The 20,419-nt window shown below is 38.9% G+C and overlaps 1 protein-coding gene across 1 annotated transcript in view; it reads left to right on the forward strand.

The window, feature by feature from the left end:
• Positions 1-17,627: 17,627 nt before the first annotated feature.
• LOC126188011 (BTB/POZ domain-containing protein KCTD3) overlaps positions 17,628-20,419 on the forward strand; it is a 245,802-nt gene continuing 243,010 nt past the window's right edge. Inside the window, exons 1-2 of the mRNA XM_049929427.1 lie at positions 17,628-17,834; positions 17,921-18,231. Coding sequence (XP_049785384.1) covers positions 17,773-17,834; positions 17,921-18,231 — 373 coding nt within the window. The 5' untranslated portion in view covers positions 17,628-17,772. The remainder of the gene's footprint in view (positions 17,835-17,920; positions 18,232-20,419) is intronic.

Genomic DNA, 20,419 nt, shown 5'->3' on the forward strand with positions numbered 1-20,419 from the left:
ATACTATTTTGTCATTAAATGAGTTTTTTCAGCAGTCTGAACCTTCCTATAGATCTTTTTGTATCTATGACAGAAATTTAAGAATGCTGGATCATTCCGAATCTTTTTCATGGAAGTGAGGTGTTTAAGTGTTTGGGAGGACTTCTTAATACCTGCTGTTATCCATCTGTTTTTGTGAGATGTTTATACAGACATGCATAGTTTTGGAAATGCCTTTTCAAAGTTCAATTCAAACAATGTGGAGAATTTAGAGAATTTCATATTCACATTGGTTTTCTTATACACTTCATCCCAGTTTTGTTTTTCTAGTTCTTTTGAAAAATCTTTTATTTTGATTTTTGATAGATGTCGTTTGTAGGCTTGTAGTTTAGGGAATAATTCGATGCCTGATTTTACTGTTGTTATTTGACAGAGTTGGTCTGATGGTCTGAGTTCTTTTACAGCTACATCACATTTTTCTCTGCCCATATTTGTGGCCACATGGTCAATTACTGATGAAGTCGTTGTAGTAATCCTTGCTGCACTATTGACCAATATGGATATAACAAAACTTTGAAAGATGTTTATGAACGTGCTGCTGGATTCATTTATGATATTATTGTTGATGTTAATGTCCCCAAACAGAGTTATGTTGACCTTCGCACTTGAGACTTTATCTAGAATTTCTGTTAACTTATTGAAAAATGTGTCCACACTACCACTGGGAGATCTACACACACACAAAATTATAATTTCTTGATGATGTCAAGCCCTGTTAATTCAATAGCTGATATTTCAAAGTCTTTGTCTTCACTTACTGTACTGAGGGCATGTCTTGATTTGAACGGTGTTCCTTTTCTAATGTAAATGCATGATCTTCCACCCCTTGAAGTAGTTCTGCAGTAAGAGTTGGCCTTTTCATACAATGATAATACCACATGTTGGATTTCTGTGTTTCTACACCAGTGCTCAGTAACAGAAACTACTGTGCTGTTCAAAGATTGGAGCTCAACTTCTAATAGTTATATTTTATTTTTTATTGATTGCATGTTTTGATGGAGGATTGTTAAGTCTGTGAAATTCCCCATGTTACTCTTTCCAATGGTTTGTTTTTCTTTGTGACATCTGGTATGTGTGATACTTGAGGTGTTAAAAATCTGTCTTGTGAGTGATTGTTTCAGTATTTTTTAAAGTGCTGGAGATACTCTTTAGGCAGGGGAACCTGTTGTCTGGATTTATCCTAAAAAAGATCTACTTTTCCTAACTATGACAACAGGTATTTGGCCATGTGTCATCTGAGATCCACCCCTTATACTTTCATGAATCAGCTGTACCAACCTTCCCTTCCCAATTCTGTTTAGGTGTAGGCCATGCCTAGTGAAACTCCATCTGTTGATAGTCCTGACGGTCACCAGAGAAATGTGAGCAAAGTTGGGTGTCCTCAGAGCCATCCCTAACCCCACATTGATTCACCTCACAGCTCCATCAAGGCGTGGTCGATTATGACGCCGGAACAGCTCAACCAAGTGTACATTGGTGCCATGAGTCTGGGAAGCTATCTTGTCCAGGTCACCACCTACATCATATGCCCCATCCCTGTCCAAACTGTTCCCCACCCCACCCACTATCACTACATTTTCCTCTTTTGTAAAGTCCTTACATAAAGACCCTAGGTCCTCTATCACATGACTTAGCCCTGCATTTGGCTTGAAGATACTAGTGGCCTGTAACTGAGGGCCTACACCTCGCCCATGGCTACTACCTAGCAGCAGCACTTTCTTCTTCCTAAGACTTTGTACATTCCTAGGCTTCTTGGCTCGGTTGAATTGTGCTGCACATTTCCTGCTCTTCGTACTACCTGAGGCTCTTCTCCACTTAACTCTGGAGGTGGTAGATACCTGTTTTTGGTATTGATGTTAAAACTGTCAGATCGCGTTCTCTTTCTTCCTATCCTCCTATCCAGCTGCCAGTTCCCAACCACCCTCCTCTCTCCTATCTCTCTTGATCCTTATCAGTTCCTTCTTCGCTTCCTCCAACTTTGCCTGAAGGGCAGAGATTTTCCTTTCCTGTTCCCCAATCAAAAAGTTCCTACTGCATACTCTACAGTTCCAGGAGAGAGCGTCTTCTGTTCTCCCAACATTCTGCCCACTACATCCCCCCAGTGAAAATATTTCCTACAATATTGGCAACAAATCCTTCTACTCACTACCCTACAACAGCTCCCACATTTCTCACTCATGACCAGTTTCGAAAGAATAATTAAGTTTAAAGAATGTTTTAAATTAGTCAATGATGCGAGACTGGCTGTGTGCAAACAAAAACGACACAAAGGTCTTTTGTGCGGTGGTTGTTTTGTACTGATTTAGAGATACAATGACAGAAGAATGAATTTGTAATTAATTTCCTTTTAGAGAATTTACGTTATGAGGCGTGATTGGTCAGGTTTTGAAACGTTTATAACTCGGAAAATTTAGGCCTAGATCGCGTCTATCTAACTAGTAAACAATACGATATGTATAGTTAAATACGATTTAGAAACGTTTCATTACACTTTTATTGTGACAATAGACACTGATGAAACTAGTAGCTGTCTTTTTTAAACAAATTTTGCACTATCAAGAAAACTTGAATAGAATTTTTTGTGTTTATGTCCTGGGGCACTACTTTCCATTAATGTCGTGTACTGCAAAAAGGCGGAAGCAAATTTGTAGACCTAATACAATGCCTGAGATTATCTCTACGTTTTTTTATCAGCATGTAGGCTCCATATAGACATCAGTTTTAACAAATTCTAAAAGCGCCTCAAGCGGAAAGCGCGCTGTTAAATAATTAGAGCTCAGAGAACTATTTTACGAAAGTGCTCTGTTCACGGTCTTGCCTGATGTAAGTGTCAGTAAAGTTAGGTGGTAAGATCTTCTTACACTCTTTTCGTCACATTCGTTGTGTACACCGTAAGTATACATGAGATGGTGTCTGGACTGGGGCGGTAGCAGCATCAATGTCGCCCAACGTGGGGCTCGACTAAATAAATATTGCTGTTTGGTACCCAACTTACAGGTCAGATATGTTGCTGTAGTGAGTATAATATTATTGAAAAATTAATAGTACCAGATTATGTTTATGTATGTATAATAGCAATTTTGTACAGTTTGTAATTCTGTAAATGTCTTGGTCCATGTACTTATAACAACTGCAATCCATTACTGAGCACGGAAAATAAATAACTCAACCTGCTGGACTGGGACAGACTACAGCTGCCTTAAGATTATTGAACAAAATAGACGTCGGAACCTTGATGTGGAGTGACGAGTAACATAGATTGCTTATCAAGGTACTGATATGACTACATGAGCTCCCAAGTTTAATATTAGAATCATTGGGTAACTGGGGGCCATGCAGAGTGCTTACTGATTAAATAGAGTGTGACATTCAGTACTTAGATTAGTGTAGCCACATTTTTTTCAGTTGACGTAAATATTTTGTGTGATAAGCTACACAATCAGCTTTGTGGCTACAGATCGTTTAAAAGTTGCATTCAAGAGTAATTTTAATTTTTCTTGCTAAGGTGCTATGACTGAGTTTTTCAGTGTGAGTTGGTTAGGATATAGTGTATTATTATGTGTATAGTGTATTTCTTTGTGTTAGACTAAGTGGTGTATTTTTGTGTCTGTTGGGGGTAACAGTGTTAATACAAGTATGGTTAAGACCCGCAAAGAGAGAAAACTAGGCATGGATGACACAACAGAGATCGATGACGAATCTGTTTCAGCAGTCTATAATTTGGAAACTGAACAGAGCAATGTAGAGGAAATATTGCCTACTGCTAACGGTCAACAGTTGGAACAGCAGACAGGCGTCAGCTCAGCTGACGACTCAAACAAAACAACATCAGTTGTAGACACAGCTGACGTGCTGCCTCAGCCAGCATCGACGAATGATTTTCTAGTCGTGTTGCTGCCAAATCTCGAATTGAGAGAAAAGGAAAGAGAGATACGCGAAAGAGAGGAACGTTTAGAAAGAGAGAAACGCGAAAAACAGGAGCGTCTCGAAAGAGAAAAGGTTCTAATAGCTCAAGTGAAGGGAATATTAGAAGCATAACGCTTAGAGATGGCGGAAAGAAAGAAAGCAGAACTTTTGGAAAGGCAAGGGAAAGAGGTGGAACATGACGAACGTTTAGTTGGTCGACTACACCAGATTTTAGATGAACGAGATAAAGTCATCATCTCACATCTTAAGGGAGAAATAGATGGTCTGCATGAACAATTTTCCGGATTGGTAGTACAAAGCAAAGGTATTCCAACGAAAGTTGAGAAACTTGAGAAGGTAACCACACTCGAAACAGCGCAACAAGCACTGGGGCGTTTGCTGAAATCGCTAACTAAAAATCTAGATCAAATAGTTGACAGTGTAGAAACAAAAATAGAACAAGAAGTAACGAATGCATTGCAGAGATTAAATATAGATGTTGAGTGTGAGAGCCAGGACTCGAACATGCACTTAAAACCTGAACTAAGTGAGATGCAGCAGCGCAATACTGCTTTAGAAATGGAAAGTGGTTGTAGGGAACATAATAGTCCACCACACATTAGTACTCGGTACGGAAACGTACCTGTGAATATGTCAAACGGTGAGCTGTTGGCTTGCAATAATGCCAAACAGTATAGCCCGCCCAGTTATGGGAGTGTTGCGACAGATGTGGGTGCAGTGCGAACTGTTCCTCAGGTAAAACATGAGGAGTCGCTTATTAAGCACAGGCAGTTCCAAATATTCACTGACGAGCGAAAGTCAATCCACCAAGTTATATTTGTCAAGAGTTTTAGAAATGTTTTACCTCTTTCGTGGATGTAGAAACAGAAAATACAATTTGTGATTTCTTTTATAAGTGGAGATGCAGCTCTCTGGGCAATGAAGGCTGCAGAGAATTGTCAGGTATACTCAGACTCTCAGATGTTTTTAGCTCGCTTCTGGTCGTCACATGCACAAGAACGACTCAGTAAGCAAGTGTATAACCCTGAGCCTTTTAATCCCCGACAAGGCAATCTTCGCAAATACTTCGAAAGGTATTTAAGGAAGACACGATACTGGGATGAACCCATGCTTCCAAGAGATGTATTTCGTAAATTAAAGGGCAAGTTACCAATTTCAAATTAAGGAAAAGCTTGCTCATGTGCCCAATACGGACCTCGAACAATTTATGGCCATCATATATTCATCAGATTTAATATAAGAAGACGCCAAACAAACGAATTTGGCAGTGGTGGGTCAGGATTGAACAGTCCCAGAAAATGTGGACAGAATAGAGAAAGTGATTACAACGCCGACCGCAGTAGCAACAAACAAAATAGTCACAATAGTTTGGCTGGATACCAATACAATGAAAGTACGGTAGTAACTGTTCCCCGAATAAAAACGGAAACGAAGATTTTAATAGCAAATGGAGAAACGAAAGAAGTTTTAACAATTCTTTTGCTAATAAAAATATGCAAACTGTAAATGAGTAGTGGCACAAATCTGGCCCTGCAAATTGGCAGACACAGCATGCTTCCGATGACTGGAACGTGCCAGTGAATAACATAAATGTTATACCAATGCCGTTGCAGCCGCCTAGCAGCAGCATTGGACACCACAAACGCAATATGTGCCAAAGCAGCAACAACAGAAACAAAGTGACACAGTACACATTGTGGAAGTGGTTGAAGAGCTGCAACCCGGGTGTTCGGGGGTGGTAAACTCCAACCGACCTATGTAAGCCTACCACATAGGATCGGTATAGTACAGGGCGAAGGCAGGCAAAGAGTGTAAGCATTCATGTTGAGTTATAATGAATTAATTGCTGAACCGAGACAGACGCAGCAACAAAAGGTTGAGTTAGTGCAAGCTGCTTTTAAGGCTCAAATAAACAAAATACCCGTAACTGTCATAAGTGATACAGGGGCAAGTGCTTCAGTTATGGATCATGAATTTTATAAATGCATAGACCAGGTTAAGATTGTGGGGGCCACACGTGGCCAGGTTGCAGATCATTAAAAATCGGGTACAGGCCGTCCTAGGCATGTAAAAACAAGCGATGAAATGCTCATTCTTGGTTGTTAGGAACTTGGTGGTATCCTGTTTTTGGATACATTGCGTGCGAGGAACACAAAGACAGACCTCTGTTGTGCGACATGCACCTTGAAAAACCATAATAGGGTTATTGAAGTAGCACTGATAAAGACTTCTGACACATATAACAATTACTGTAGGCAGGTTCAGGTGGATATCTCTGACCAAAAGGTACTGCCTTTAGAAAATGTCTGCTGCAGGGGGACTTCCAATAAGATAGTCCATGATACCGAATCTGAAACAAAAGAAAAAAGACAAGGTATTGAAATAAAGGTGTCGGAATCGAGTTACCTCGACCATAACCAAAAGAATGAACTGACTCACCAGCTAAACAAGTAGTCAGGTATTCTTCGAGAAACCTGGTATAATAAAAGGATACACTTATGAAATGCAAATTAAACTGCATGATGCATTTTGACGCACCACGTACTCAGTGTCATGGGCTAAAAAGTAAGCCATGGCTAAAGAGATTCAACAATTGCTTAAATGGCAAATAATAGAACATTCATTGCCACCATATATAACAAAATCATTATACCTGTAAGAACCCGACCTAAAAACATCAAAGAACAAATTCAAAAGTTCCAAGGAGTTAAATTACTTACTAGTCTTGATCTTAAGCCGTCCTATTGGCAGGTGTTGCTAATAGAGGCCTCGCGAAAATATACAGCCTTTATATTTGCCACTCGTAGTTACCAATTTCGAGTGCTGCCCTTTGGGCTTAACGTAAGTGTGAGAGTCTTTATTGAGGCAGTTGACACTGTACTCGGACCAGACTTACTGGAAAAGGTAACCTTGTATGTAGACAATATATTAATTGCCACGAGAATGTGGGAAGAGCATCTAGAACTATTAGACCAGGTGTTAGCTAGGTTCACAAAAACAGGAATTACTGCCAACTTAAAAGAAATCAAAATTTGGCCAGTCTGAGATAAATTTTTAGGACATATAGTGTCACCAATATGTATAATGCACGACCCAGGCGTGTTGGAAGCTATCCAACATTTGCCGTATCCCACTATGAAGAAACAATTGAAGGCCTTTTTGGGGATGGCGTCATTCTTTAGGCATTTTGTGCCTGCGCAGCTGCTTAATAATGAGGCACTGCTACGATTGTTAGGTAAAAAAAGACCGTGGGTGTTCACAGAGGAATGTAGAAAGGCTTTTGACAAAATAAGAAATGCGGTGTTGGAATCAGAAATCCTTCACCACCCAGATATGTCAAAGGATTTCTATCTGGCAACAGATTCTTCCTTCTGTGGGCTCAGAGCATGCTTATTACAACTAGGAGAAAATGAGGGACAACTAGAAGTCAGAAGAATTGGTTTATTGAGCCAGTGTACTAACTGCATGTGAGCGCGCATACTCAGCTACTGAGATAGAAGCCTTGGCTGCAGTTTGGCCACTAAGGAAGTATCAGTACTACGTTTATGGAGAGATCTGTAAAAACGGTCATCTGCTGATCATGGTAATCAAATAATAACATCATTCACAATCAATACTTGATAATAATGGGAGTGTGAACACTTTGAAGACTCTAGGCAGGGTTTTTTAACCCAGTTTTTTCCCGTCGCGCATAACCTAAATAGGGGAGTAAATTTATTGTTTACCGGGATTGTTCAATCATATCAAGCTGTTCTCACTCGTCATGTGAGTGTAAGGCCGAAAGATAGAGCAATGCCCACAGTCTAAATAGATGAAACCTAGTAAAAAGGGAAAATGTTCTTTGTAACAAAATGAATGTAAATAACCAACAACTGTAAAGTGATATATACTATGTATATACGCATATGTGTAAAAAACAAAAGAGATTTAAAGTGACATGTATCTAAAAAAAAGTGAGAAGTAATGTGTTATTATAAAGGTGGTACGACTGTTCACAAACTACATGTTTTTTTGGCCTAGGCATACTAGGGGGCCCTTGTACCAATACGTGGCATAAATATTAAATCGTGCGACGACAAGTCGGACACAAAACAAAGTGCAATGAAAATTGTAAAACTCTGAAAATGGGCATGCAATTATCGGTCGTAACAATAATGTGTAATGAAATGAAATAATGATGGTACAAACAGATCCTATAAGATAACTGTATAGAATCTTTGTGGCAATTAATTGTTCTTTCACTTGCTGGCCCAAGAAACCAAACAGACCAGCATTATTACTCACTCTCCGTTCTAGTTTGGAAGATAATACACGCTACGGCGACCATTTCGCATTGTAAGTTCTGAGATTTAAATAATATATGGTAATTTATGATGATTGTGCATTTTTCTTTCATATGCCTAGTGACCTTCATACAGAAGTAAAAATATTATTTGTAAGGTTTTCAGCACGCTGGATAAACAATAAGAATGGTCGAACAATCGACCGTTCTTGGCAGACATCTTGCATAGGAATAATTTCATCATAATTTCATTGCATTCTGTCATCAACAGACGCTTTAAAAGGTTCACACCATAATTATTAAGGAAAAGAAAGTGAATATATTAGTTTATGTCGTATTAATGTAAAAACTAAGAACAAGCAGTTCAGTTCAGACATGGCCACTTCTCGACAAAACAAAGATTATTATATTTAAAAAGGAAAATACTTTCTATAATTCAAAGGTTCCTTATAATTAAATTTCGCTACAGTAAAGATATCCTGCAGCAATATCTTAATGTGATAACACGAAATACAGTCGCTGAGATTAAGTCTACGTTTTTTGTCAGTATGAACACTCCATATAGACATCAGTTTTAACAAATTCTAAAAGCTCCTCAAGTAATCCTATATTAACAAGGCGGTAAACCGCATGCTGTTAAATAATTAGAGCTCAGAGAACTATTTTACGAAAGTATAGATTCCCCATATTACCACACTTCTTTCTTGTGTCCGCTCTGTCAAATAAATGCTCTATTCACGCTCTTGCTGGGCATAAATATCAGTAAAGTTAGGCAGTAGATCTTCTTACACTCTTTTTGTCACATTCGTTGTGTATAACATAAGTATACTTGAGATGGTGTCCAGACTGGGATGGAAGCGATACACAGCCGCGCGGGATTAGTCGAGCAGTCTAGGGCACTGCAGTCATGGACTGTGCGGCTGATCACGGCGGAGGTTCGAATCCTCGCTCAGTCATGGGTGTGTGTGTGTTTGTCCGTAGGATATTTTAGGTTAAGTAGTGTGTAAACTTAGGGACTGATGACCTTAGCAGTTAAGTCCCATAAGATTTCACACATCACATCTGAAGCAATACACAGAGTTCGCTTCTACAGTGTTCATGGCGACCTTATCGGCCCCCTCCCACATTTGGAGGGGTTCAAATACCTCCTGTCAGTTATAGGCAAGTCTCACAGTGGATAGAAGCAGTACCACTTAAAGGCACCACAGTGAAATCTACCATCCATGCCTTCATAGAGATTTGGATTGCAAGATTTGGCACTCCAGATATGATTACCACAGACTGCTGGTTTGGATCAACAATCTTCACCTCTCTGTGCATCCTCTGTGGTATCAGGTGTAACTGCACCACAACAAGCTCATAATAATGACAGCCACTCTCAAGAGCATTACTTAATCAAATACCAAAATGTCACTGCATGAAGTGCAGAACTAAATTTGGACGCGACAGACTTCTATCTTGACTGACATGAAAAACGGCAATAAAGATTAATAAAATCATAAATACACTGTTTAAGCTCCTCTACAGATAGCAGTTTTCCTTAGCAACAGTAGTAGTTGAATTTTTTCTTAATAGGTGGAGAATATGATGGGGACCCATAAACTGGTATAGTTTCACTAGTCAAAGCTCTTTGATTATTACAATAGTGGAGACAAACTCTAAAAGCTAATAATTCACTTAAATTACTTTGCAAGACAAAAAAATACAACACTGGCCTCAATTAACTTCAAAAAAGGAACCTTTCATGATGGGTACCAAAACTACACCTTCTTTGAAAATATGAATAATTTTACTTCTAACAGAACAACCGTAAATCTGTTCATTAAAGATTTATGTGTACTTGAACTTTAATTACCTGTGAAGCGGGTATTCTTTGCAATATTTACACAATCTTGCACTGTAATCCTACAAAACTATATGTTATAAACTAAGGATACTTTAGCAAAAGCCTATCCAACTTCACTTTTAATTGATTTTTGAATTTTTGTACTTAAACTTCTTATCTTAGCAATTTTACTTGGAGTAGTTCATTAACAAAGTATCCAAATTTTACACTTGCTTTAACTTTTGCTACTCCTTTTACTTTAGACAAAAAATCACTTTTGAACACATGAATGCAAGAATTGTTCATTTAAATAAGAATACTCGGTTTTTAGTAGCACTTAGGTGAGGACCCTGCATAGGTTCATGATCAGGACTGAAAATATGGTTCCAGACTCGAATTTAGGTTTATGTGATTATTATTGAAACAACACACAGATTAACTGGTTCATGCCCATATACATTACTTGGCTGAATGTATGAAGTTTGTGAAGCAGTGGCGAAGATTGTTGGCAGGTTCAATGGCGGCTAACTCTACTCGTGGCTCTTGATGTGTGAATGCTCTAGAAATTCTCTTTTTGGCGCCGGAGTTTCAACATATTAGAGCCCTTTCTATTAGTCTGTGAATACTAAATAATAGCCAGATCCACATCTGAGGCAAATCCCTTCTAATCCAGCTTCCAATTGCCTCTCTTAGCACCGTTGAGGAGTACCATGCTAATGCTAGCCACATACTGCGTGTCGTTCACACAAAGGAGCCGCTCACTTCGACTGCCAAACCAACCTTTTACATTGTACCATGTCACTTTCGTTGCGAAGGGACTTCCCTACAGCGTTTACATCCTACAAATACAAGTGCCCTAAGCATGAATCAGCTTTTAACAAACATACACTTTTTTATAAACATATTCATATTATAATAATTTAAAATTTCAATATATTCTTTTGATTTTTTCATATATACATTACGAAACTCTAATTTTTTGCCAAGCATCAAGGAGTTTAAACAACCCAGAATACACAATTCATAAATTGCAGATACGCAGTTACCTAAAATAACCCTACTCCTAATCGATATAAGTGTTACAAGATGACCTTTCTCAAGTCCCTACACACACCCATAGACACGCCACTAGTATCCAGGTACATACAACTTGGCTCTCAGAAACGGTTCAGCTGTGCCCTGCAGTGCAACCAGCCACAAAGCAGCTGGCCACGAACACATATGCACGTTGTCTCACTCAAATGATGATGCAGTGCACACCTCCCACCTAGTGCTTCGCATTACAAGAGGGAGGCTCTGTAGAAATATCGATAGCAATGCGCACCACTCAACGAACTCGTTGGCACCACTAGCAGTTGAAGGAAGATTTATCTTTGGACTAAGCAAAGCCTTTAGTGCTTTCTGTGTCATGACTGAAAGTGGATATGTCGTTGTGTCGGACTTTGTAAATAAATATTTCGTGAAACTAATTGTGTCGACTATATTATTCTATAACTACACTTACATCTACATGGCTACTCGGCAAATTGTGTTTCAGCGCCTGGCAGAAGTTTAATTCAACCATCTTCACACCAATTCTCTATTATATCAATCTCAAAAAGTGGGCAGAAAAACGAACATCTATATCTTTCCATGTACCTCTGATTTCCATTATTTTTTATGATGATCCTTTCTTCTTATATGGGCCAGAATCGATACAATATTTTTGCATTTGGAGGAGAAAGCTGGTGATTGAAATTTAGTGAGAAGATCCTGCTGTAATGAAAAACGCGTTTGTTTGAATGATTTCCATCCCAAATCCTGAGCATGTCTATGACACTCTCTCCACTATTTCTCGATAATATAAAAAGTGCTGACCTTCTTTGAACTTTCTCAGTGTTCTCCGTTAATCCTATGTGGTAAAGTTCCTACACTGTGCAGCAGTACTCCAAAAGAGAATCATTGAAACAGCCTGATTTACAGACTCATACGTAATGCTTTTTAATTTTGGATTGAAAATGTATCCACTTTGTGAAGTGGCTCAGACCATGTGGGTGTACAAAAAAGAGTGGCAATATTGCTATGAAGAAAATTTGAGTACTACAATAGTGATAATAATTTGGAAATGGGACTCATTAAAATTCAAAGAAAATTTATAGATTAGGGTAATATGTACAGTGCTCTTGCAAGTTGTAGTTCGTGGGCTGATATTCAAAGTAAGAGTGCTACTCTGTGGGTAGGAAGTGGGACAGTTGATGAAGAGAAGTCTAAAATCTGTATCTCAGACGGTATTTGAGAGAAGGCTGAAACCATGTGAAAGAAAAACAAAGCAAAACCGCGCCTCTCTGGCCGCAGGCGGGTCAATCAGGACTGACCGACCACCGTGTCATCCTCAGTCACTAGCGTGATTAAAAATACAGTGTGCACAGGCATGTGGTCAGCACACCACTCTCCCAGCCGTTGCCGGGTATGCAGACCTTGGAACTGCTATTTCTCATGTTAGTAAAACCTTAACATTTTAAAGAATTTCAGTGATTATGTATAAATACAGATGGCCTCCATAGCTAAGTGGTCAGCATGTCCAATTGCTACATAAGGAAAGTAGGTTCAGCCCTCAATACTAGCAGGGAGAAATGGAATGGGATATACACAGCCTTGTAGTGCCAGTTAAGGAGATACTTGAATGATAAGAAGCAGTTCCAGGATCTGCGAAACTGAGAAAGATCAGAAGGAAGGTGTTCTGACACTGTGATCCTCCACACCACACAAGAATAAGGCCATTGGCAGAGGATGCCATTGCAGCAATCAGGACTAGTCCGTAGAGTTGCCATGTGCAAATAAAAGCAGCATTTTCTGAACTGTATACTGCCACATACATAAGAAATATTATTATAATTGTGATGCTATAAAGATAACTATGTTTACACATAGAAACTGTAGAGGAGTAACTTCTATGTCTGGAATTACTCAGACTTTTGTTTAAAGTCGATATCGTTGACTCTTCTCCTCAAAAGTATCAGCTCTATAGCAGATCACACTTCGCTTTTGGATATTATTTTTAGTTAGTGTTTATTTTTGATGGAATCTTGCACTGGAGTGTTGGGTGTATTTGCTAGTTGAAAGATGCTATTTAACCTGGAATGGGTGATAGTTCTGTTCAATATAATACATTTATTTATTCGAATAACCCTTTTAGAGGCCACAATAAATTAATTTTAGGTTGCCTCTTTCTGTTTAATTTTCGTTGCCCTCGAGAATTCCTTCAGACTTCGAGAGTGTCATTCCTTTTCTTCCTGGATCCACTTTCTTCGTTTTGCAGACCTCTTTCTTTTCTGAAATCCTGTTGCTTCTCTAGAAATTATTCTGTTATCTATTATGTCTATTCTAATTCCTCTCTTTTTCATTTGTTTGTCAATTTTGTGAAACATATGGGTTTGAATTTCAAGCCGTTTAGTAACTAGAAAATTTACTTGGTTAGTTTATTACCATTCATTTGATGTATGGCTCGATAAAACTGTAGTCTTCTTTTCCTCGTAACATCAGTTAGCTTTTCCATTTTCAAATAGAGCTCTTTGTTTGATCTCGGTCTGTATTCAACATTACTATTACTTCTAGGTCCCAGTATTTTCGTTAGAATTCTTCTTTCAGCTTTTTCCACTGTTTCAAGATCCCCAAATCCTGTTAGGTTAAGTTTTTTTGCTTTCTTACAGTGTTTCAGACCTTACCACTTGTTGGTTGTGTCTTAGTTTTGTATTCCAGGACAATCTTTTTTCGTGATATATGTGTTTTGTCGTTTGTAATGCCATTACCATTTTACATACTCTATTTTCTATGGCTCTGTTCTGTCTTGCTTGTCATTTATTCTCCTAGGTATTAAAATAGTTTTAGGTATTCCGTTGTTACGAATTTTAAAATTTTGACTCATTATTTTGTAAACTAGGCGACGTAAGACGAACTTTCATTGTAGCAGATTCTTAGTGTTTTTTCTAATTTCTTGAGGTTGAAAGGAAATGAACTCATGCAATACAGAAGTAATTGATAGTCGTTTATACGTAATTGTTACCGTATAATTGTGCATTTGATGTGTTAGCAAATTACCAAAGATACATGTAAATGTATGTAAAACCAGCCAAATTACAGTGATTCAGTGACAGAAGCTATAACTTATGTATGAAGAAATAGTTTCGAATATATATGTATTTGTAACTAACTCCACTGTAAGCAAGAGGATATAAACATATATTCCATGTATGTGAAGCCTATATTTCTGTTGTCTGTTGTTATTATGACAGGCACTTTAACTGACACTTATAGTCTGATTTAAACTAGTTGTCACTTGACGTTTGCGCTGCGAAGTTGCGGCGTTGTCACGTCAAGCACTGCCTGGATGCAGCCGCCTCAGCGCATCGCTATGCCCCGCGATAGAAAATCGTTTTAAAGCCTGTATCTCCTACAAAAAGTAAGTAAAAAATTTCAAACCCACATATGATGTATATCTCTACAATGTCTCTCAATCTGTCAAATATCTATTCTTAATTTTAATTAGGACAAGAGTTACGTTAATTTGTTTGAAACCATTTAAATTCTCGAATTCGCAAACAGCTTCTAACTTATCACGTCATTACTGAAAAAGTATTAGTGTCACAGCAAAATATTTTTTTCCATTCATTACCAAAATAATGCACTCGGCAAAGCATCCTTCAAAGTTTTAGTAGTGCATTACGTTTCCTGTATACAAATTTCTGAAAAGAGCGTTTTTAAGCAACCCTATCAGTACTGAACTCGAAACAAGTATGACGTTTAAAATCTCTATCTCCTACAAATATTATGTGAACATTTTGAAATTTACGTACAGTATCTGTCTCAGTGGTATCTATAAGCATATCAAATATCTTTTCTTAAATTTAATTAGGGCCGTTGTCACATTAGCTATTGTAGTGTGAGAAATTTTCGCGTCCGGAAAATTTTTCTTCTTTAGATTGCAAATCTTGAAAACTATTACACACATTGAATAACATCTTGGTGTATAAACAAAATGAAATAGAATTAAAATTCAGTCTAACTTACCGTAAGGAGATGACGGGAGCTGGCCAAACAGTATTTCTTAGTCTCACAACAAGAATAAGAATTAATCGAAATAAATTCACAAACACAATATTTAATGGCAGTAAGTACACTACACACTAATTAGACAATGCGAAAACACCGCTTAATTCAGAGTCAGAGTCAGTGGAACTATCCGTGTCGCTGCTCGTATTGACAGATATAATCAAGTCTTCGACACTTTGTTGTAAGATACCTTCATTGTTCCATGCGTCCTGTATCACTCCTTTCACGTGATGCATTACCTTCTGCCAGTCTTCCGATGTCACAATTTCAACTGCCTCTTTCAAAAGGCGTTCCACCTCGGTTAATGTGAATTTCTTATTTTCTGCAGCAATATGCCGTTTAACCTGAGCCCAAATCAGCTCTATTGCGTTGAAATGGAAACAGCTCTATTGCGTTGAAATGGCAATGGTAAGGAAGCAATCAGAGCACTTTATGCCCGTATTTTTTTGCTACTTCATCCACAATGTAAGTCGGGTTCATTGCGATACAAGTTCTAATAATTCTGCCCTTGTCAAATTACTGTCGAACTGTACCTTATGTTTCTGTAACCAGCTAACAATGTCGTTTTTCCTCGTTGCCTTTGTGGGTGCTTTATCTTGTATTACTGAGTGATAAGGAGCGTTATCCATAACAATGATAGAGTTTTTTGTTAAGTTCTGGAGCACACCGTCTTCAAACCATTTCACAAAAGTATTGTGGTTCATCTCTTTGTGGTAGTCGGAGGTCTTATTTGAACTGAATAGCAGCAGACAATTTGGAATGAATCCTTTTGAATTTCCGGCATGTGCTACAATTAATTCTTTTTCCTCTGCCGATCGGAGCTGCCATAGTACCGCTGATGGTACCGTCTGTCCAGCCTTTTTTTAAACTGTGTCCTGCATTCAGCCACGTTTCATCAAGCCAAACGATATCATCAAAATTTGTCCCCACTAATTCTCTAAGAAAGCGGCATCGCCAGGCTGCAATATCTTGGCGTTCCATTAGTAACTTTCTGCCAGAGATGGATTTATAGCGGAATCCTAAGATTTTCACGACTCATAACAAAGACGATTTACTACCCTGAAACAGGTCAGCCGCTGTGAGGGTAGCATGTAGTTTTTTGAGTGTTGGATACTCCTTGCTCGAATAAAATGCGTATATTTGACGACGAATGGCATCTTCCTGAAAAGAGTCAAGTTTTGTGACCCTCTTCTCTAGTCGCCTCTTTTTCCCAGGTGTCTCCAATTTAGATGATTCACTTGAGCCTTATTTCGTGAATTTATCCTTGCAGATTCTTATTACTGATCGTTCGCTAACTTGCAGAGCAGCTGCAGTTCGCTCCACCACCTTATCCAAAGGAACGAGAGGCCCTCCTGCATCCCTCTCTCTCTCAAAATACTCTCTTAAGAACACACGTATTCACACGCCTGACTGCGTATAACGACGCCATGTCCGCCACTTTTTGGAGGTTTCCGAGGAGTGTGCAGCCTCGGCCTCCCTCTCTTACGACTGCTTTCATGAGACATCATAAACACGCGAAGCTACAAGTCACTCAAATCTCTCACCCGCACGTCTACAACGGCTCGCTGAGGACTGGCTGGCACAATGCCTTAGTCAGCTCAGCAGAGCGAAGTGGCAACGCAGTGGCAGCCGACAGCGCCGGCTGCCATTGGTTTATTGGTGGCGGGAGCCCTGCAGCCTGTTAAGTGACAACTACTTTAAATCAGACTATAAACATTTTTATGGAATGTAATGATTCGCCCACTCTTACACTTCTTTCGGTTTTCTAACACAAGAATAATTTTGTATATAAAATTAATTTTGCTTTAAAAGCGAATTTGTTAAACATTATTGCCGTTTGTGTCTCAATGTAGCAACGGCAGTGGAACTGATCTTTCCTGTGTTTGGCACAGTTTTCTTGCTTTTGACGATTTATTATCAAGTCTGTGTCGTTCTCTCTTAAGCTACTGCTGTGGTGCCTTATTTCGTATATAAAATAATGTGCTGTTACATTCTATATAGGTTTTTCTTCCCTCCATATTCACTGATTTGGCTGAAACTCTAGCGAACAGAACTTCACTTTGTTGGGAAGTTACACAACATCTTTCCAAAAGACAGGTCTTCTTGTGTTTACCAGCAATTTTTTGTTACTAAAGGTCGGTAAATAACTGCACGTTAAAAGATAATCGTATATCAACTGTCCTGTAATATACCGTTTCTTACCTCCCAGGGCTCTTAGGAAACTAAAAAATGACAAATGTGGTTTCATTTTGCAGTTACTGTTGACTTTCATTGCTCTACATAGACTCCCTATTGTAAAAACTATGTTACAAATCAATATTAACGTTTGTATTCGCACTCGTCCGAAATCGTATTCGGAAGTGTTGCTTGCTGGCTGCTTGGGGCGCTGTATCGCCGTGAGTAACAAAAACGAGACGGAGTGTCGCGACTGTGTTTTAACAGAGTCGAATGGCTATCGAATACCACAAATCGAGTTACAGCTGTTCATCTGTGATTCCGCATCGTTTTTGTTGACATGTATGCTATGGTCTGCGTATTGTTTGGATTGAATGACTGACACAATGAAATAGTAAATACGTGTTGTTATCAGTGTTAATTTTAGTTGTTAATAATGGCAGCATTCCATCCACCAAGTAACGGTGACATTGTTCATCTAAATGTAGGAGGAACAAGGTATTATCATGAGTAACAATTTTTTGTCACTTAAATTCAAACACACGAAATATTGTCGATACTTTTCTCGTATTTCTGCTTTACAGGTTTTCAACTTCCCGGCAAACTTTAATGTGGGTGCCAGATTCTTTCTTTACAGCCCTTCTTAGCGGACGAATATCAAGCCTGCGAGATGAAACAGGCGCTATATTCATCGACAGAGATCCGAAATTGTTTGCAACAATTTTGAACTATTTGCGGACGAGAGATATTGATTTAAGTGTGGACTTACGTGCTTTCCGACATGAAGCTGAGTATTATGCCATTGCTCCCTTAGTGAAGAGGTTAATGTTGTGCGAAGATCTCACTCAGTCCTCCTGTGGAGATGTCCTGTTTTATGGCTATCTTCCTCCACCTTGTGAGTACTGTCACTGTATTTTTGGCGTTAGTCAATGTTAAGCGTTATCTTAATTTAAAAACAAATAATGTTTCTTCATTAGTGGTTTCTTAAGTATGATAAGCCATGGTAACCATTATACTTTATTATGATCATTTTTAAATAGAATAATTCCGTGCCACGTGGCCTAGTTTTAGGCATACTCACCGCTCTACCAACTCAATTTTGCTCAGATTTGGTGTACATAGCCGTTAAGTGACCAAAGGGAGATTTAGTCAACAAATTAGTGTCTCACAGATTTTAATAGTTTTTGAGTAGGGGCCTCTTAAGCGTAGGGTACGCAAATATGTCTGGGACATTTCAGAATTTTTAGCCATGTCCAAAGTGAGGTCATTTAGCGGATAATTGTGGTAGAGCCGCAATATTTGGCAACGTAGTTGAATAATTTGCATTGTACATATTCTGTGAGTGTTATGTCATTTCGCTCACTATTTTTGCTCCAAGTGGCACTCAAAGTTATCAGTAAATTTTATCGTAATAAAATTTCCTCCAAGTTTGTATGGCTTGATCACTTTATGTAGCTGATTTAGAAAATTCTCCTATTCTGAGTCTTATTACCTGATACCGGGATTACAGAAGCGCTCGATTCCACCCGTTTGCTTTGAACCATGACGTCACCAATATGGTGGAACCGACCATTCTCAGTGTCTCCAATATGGCGCCTATGACGTCATTACATAAACACGATAACAAACACATCTCCCCCCTAAAATATAATCAAACTAACGGGATCAGCGCGGGAAATTGGTGGTTTTTGGATGGGAACAAACTAAATATAAACACACAAAGAAATGCACACAATACGACGACAGAAAAACAACACAAAATTCCCACATTCTGCTACGCTCATAGTATTCATGAGAATGTCACTTCCCTTCACCTGCATAGCTCAACCGCAATTGTTGATACCACAAAATAAAAACCAGCACCCAAAAATTGTAAGAAGACCACAACTGTTGATACCACAAAACCAACACCAAAAACAACAAAAATTGGAATATGACACTTCCCTTCACCTATGTAGGTTAACTACAACTGACTATACCAAAACACATTGAGCTACGACACATTGGAATCGGACACTTCATTTGACTGGTATAGTTCTATTACAACTGACTACACCAAAAGACACGGAGCTACGACGACACTTTGGAATCGGACACTTCCCTTGATCTATATAGGTCAATTACAACTAACAATACCAAAATATATACGCCTACCACGCCATACATTGGCATCAGACACTTCCCTTGACCTACAAGTAAAAAATTTGAATCGCATACTTCCCTCAAGTTAAATGAATCTACCACAAGTGACGATACCAAAACATCAAACTCCTACACCTGCGATAAACAACACCGAACCAGAATACATAAAAAAACCCACAAAACATCACAACTCGCGAACAATAGACCCAAAAAACGACTACTTACCACGAAAAAATTCCGGCGCTACACACTAGGTCAGCCACACCAATCAAATGCAGCCACGGCCCCCCCCCCCCCCACAGAAACACAATAAACTCAACCAAAAAAAATCTCAACCCAGCCACAACCTACCAACCCCAACACCCTCCCCCTCTGAACCTTCACCCTCCCCCCAAAATCCCAAAAGTAAAAATAAAAAAATAAATGAAACTCAATCACAAGGGAAAAAAAATGTCAGTTACAACAAAACAGATCCTCCGCAACATAATCATAAAACAACCCCCCATCCAACCCACCTAAATCCACAATTACCAACAATGTGCCCCCCCCCCCCCCCCCCCGCCACATATAAACCCCCCACAACTAACCACCCTTAAAAAAAAAAAAAAAAAAAATTACAATACTCCCCAGGGACTCACATCTGCCAGCAATACTCATCTAAATGAGATTGCAGGTTAGAAGAGCGCCTCTTTCCCCCTCCCTATGACCGATGTAACCGTCCCCTAAATCCCCACTATTGTATTAGTACATGCTCCGGTCTCTTGAACTCTAAACCATGATTGACAACTAAATGATCGTAACCCCTCTTTCCCCAACCCCGATAAGATGAAAAAACATATGAAACTACCATACTCCCCTCCTCTATATACTCTTCCAATTAGCCTCACCAATTCCCACTTTGTATGCACCCCCCAAAACCCTGAAAACACAATCTGCATACC

This window comes from Schistocerca cancellata, chromosome 5 (assembly GCF_023864275.1).
Source record: "Schistocerca cancellata isolate TAMUIC-IGC-003103 chromosome 5, iqSchCanc2.1, whole genome shotgun sequence".
Classification (NCBI taxonomy): Eukaryota; Metazoa; Arthropoda; class Insecta; order Orthoptera; family Acrididae; genus Schistocerca; species Schistocerca cancellata.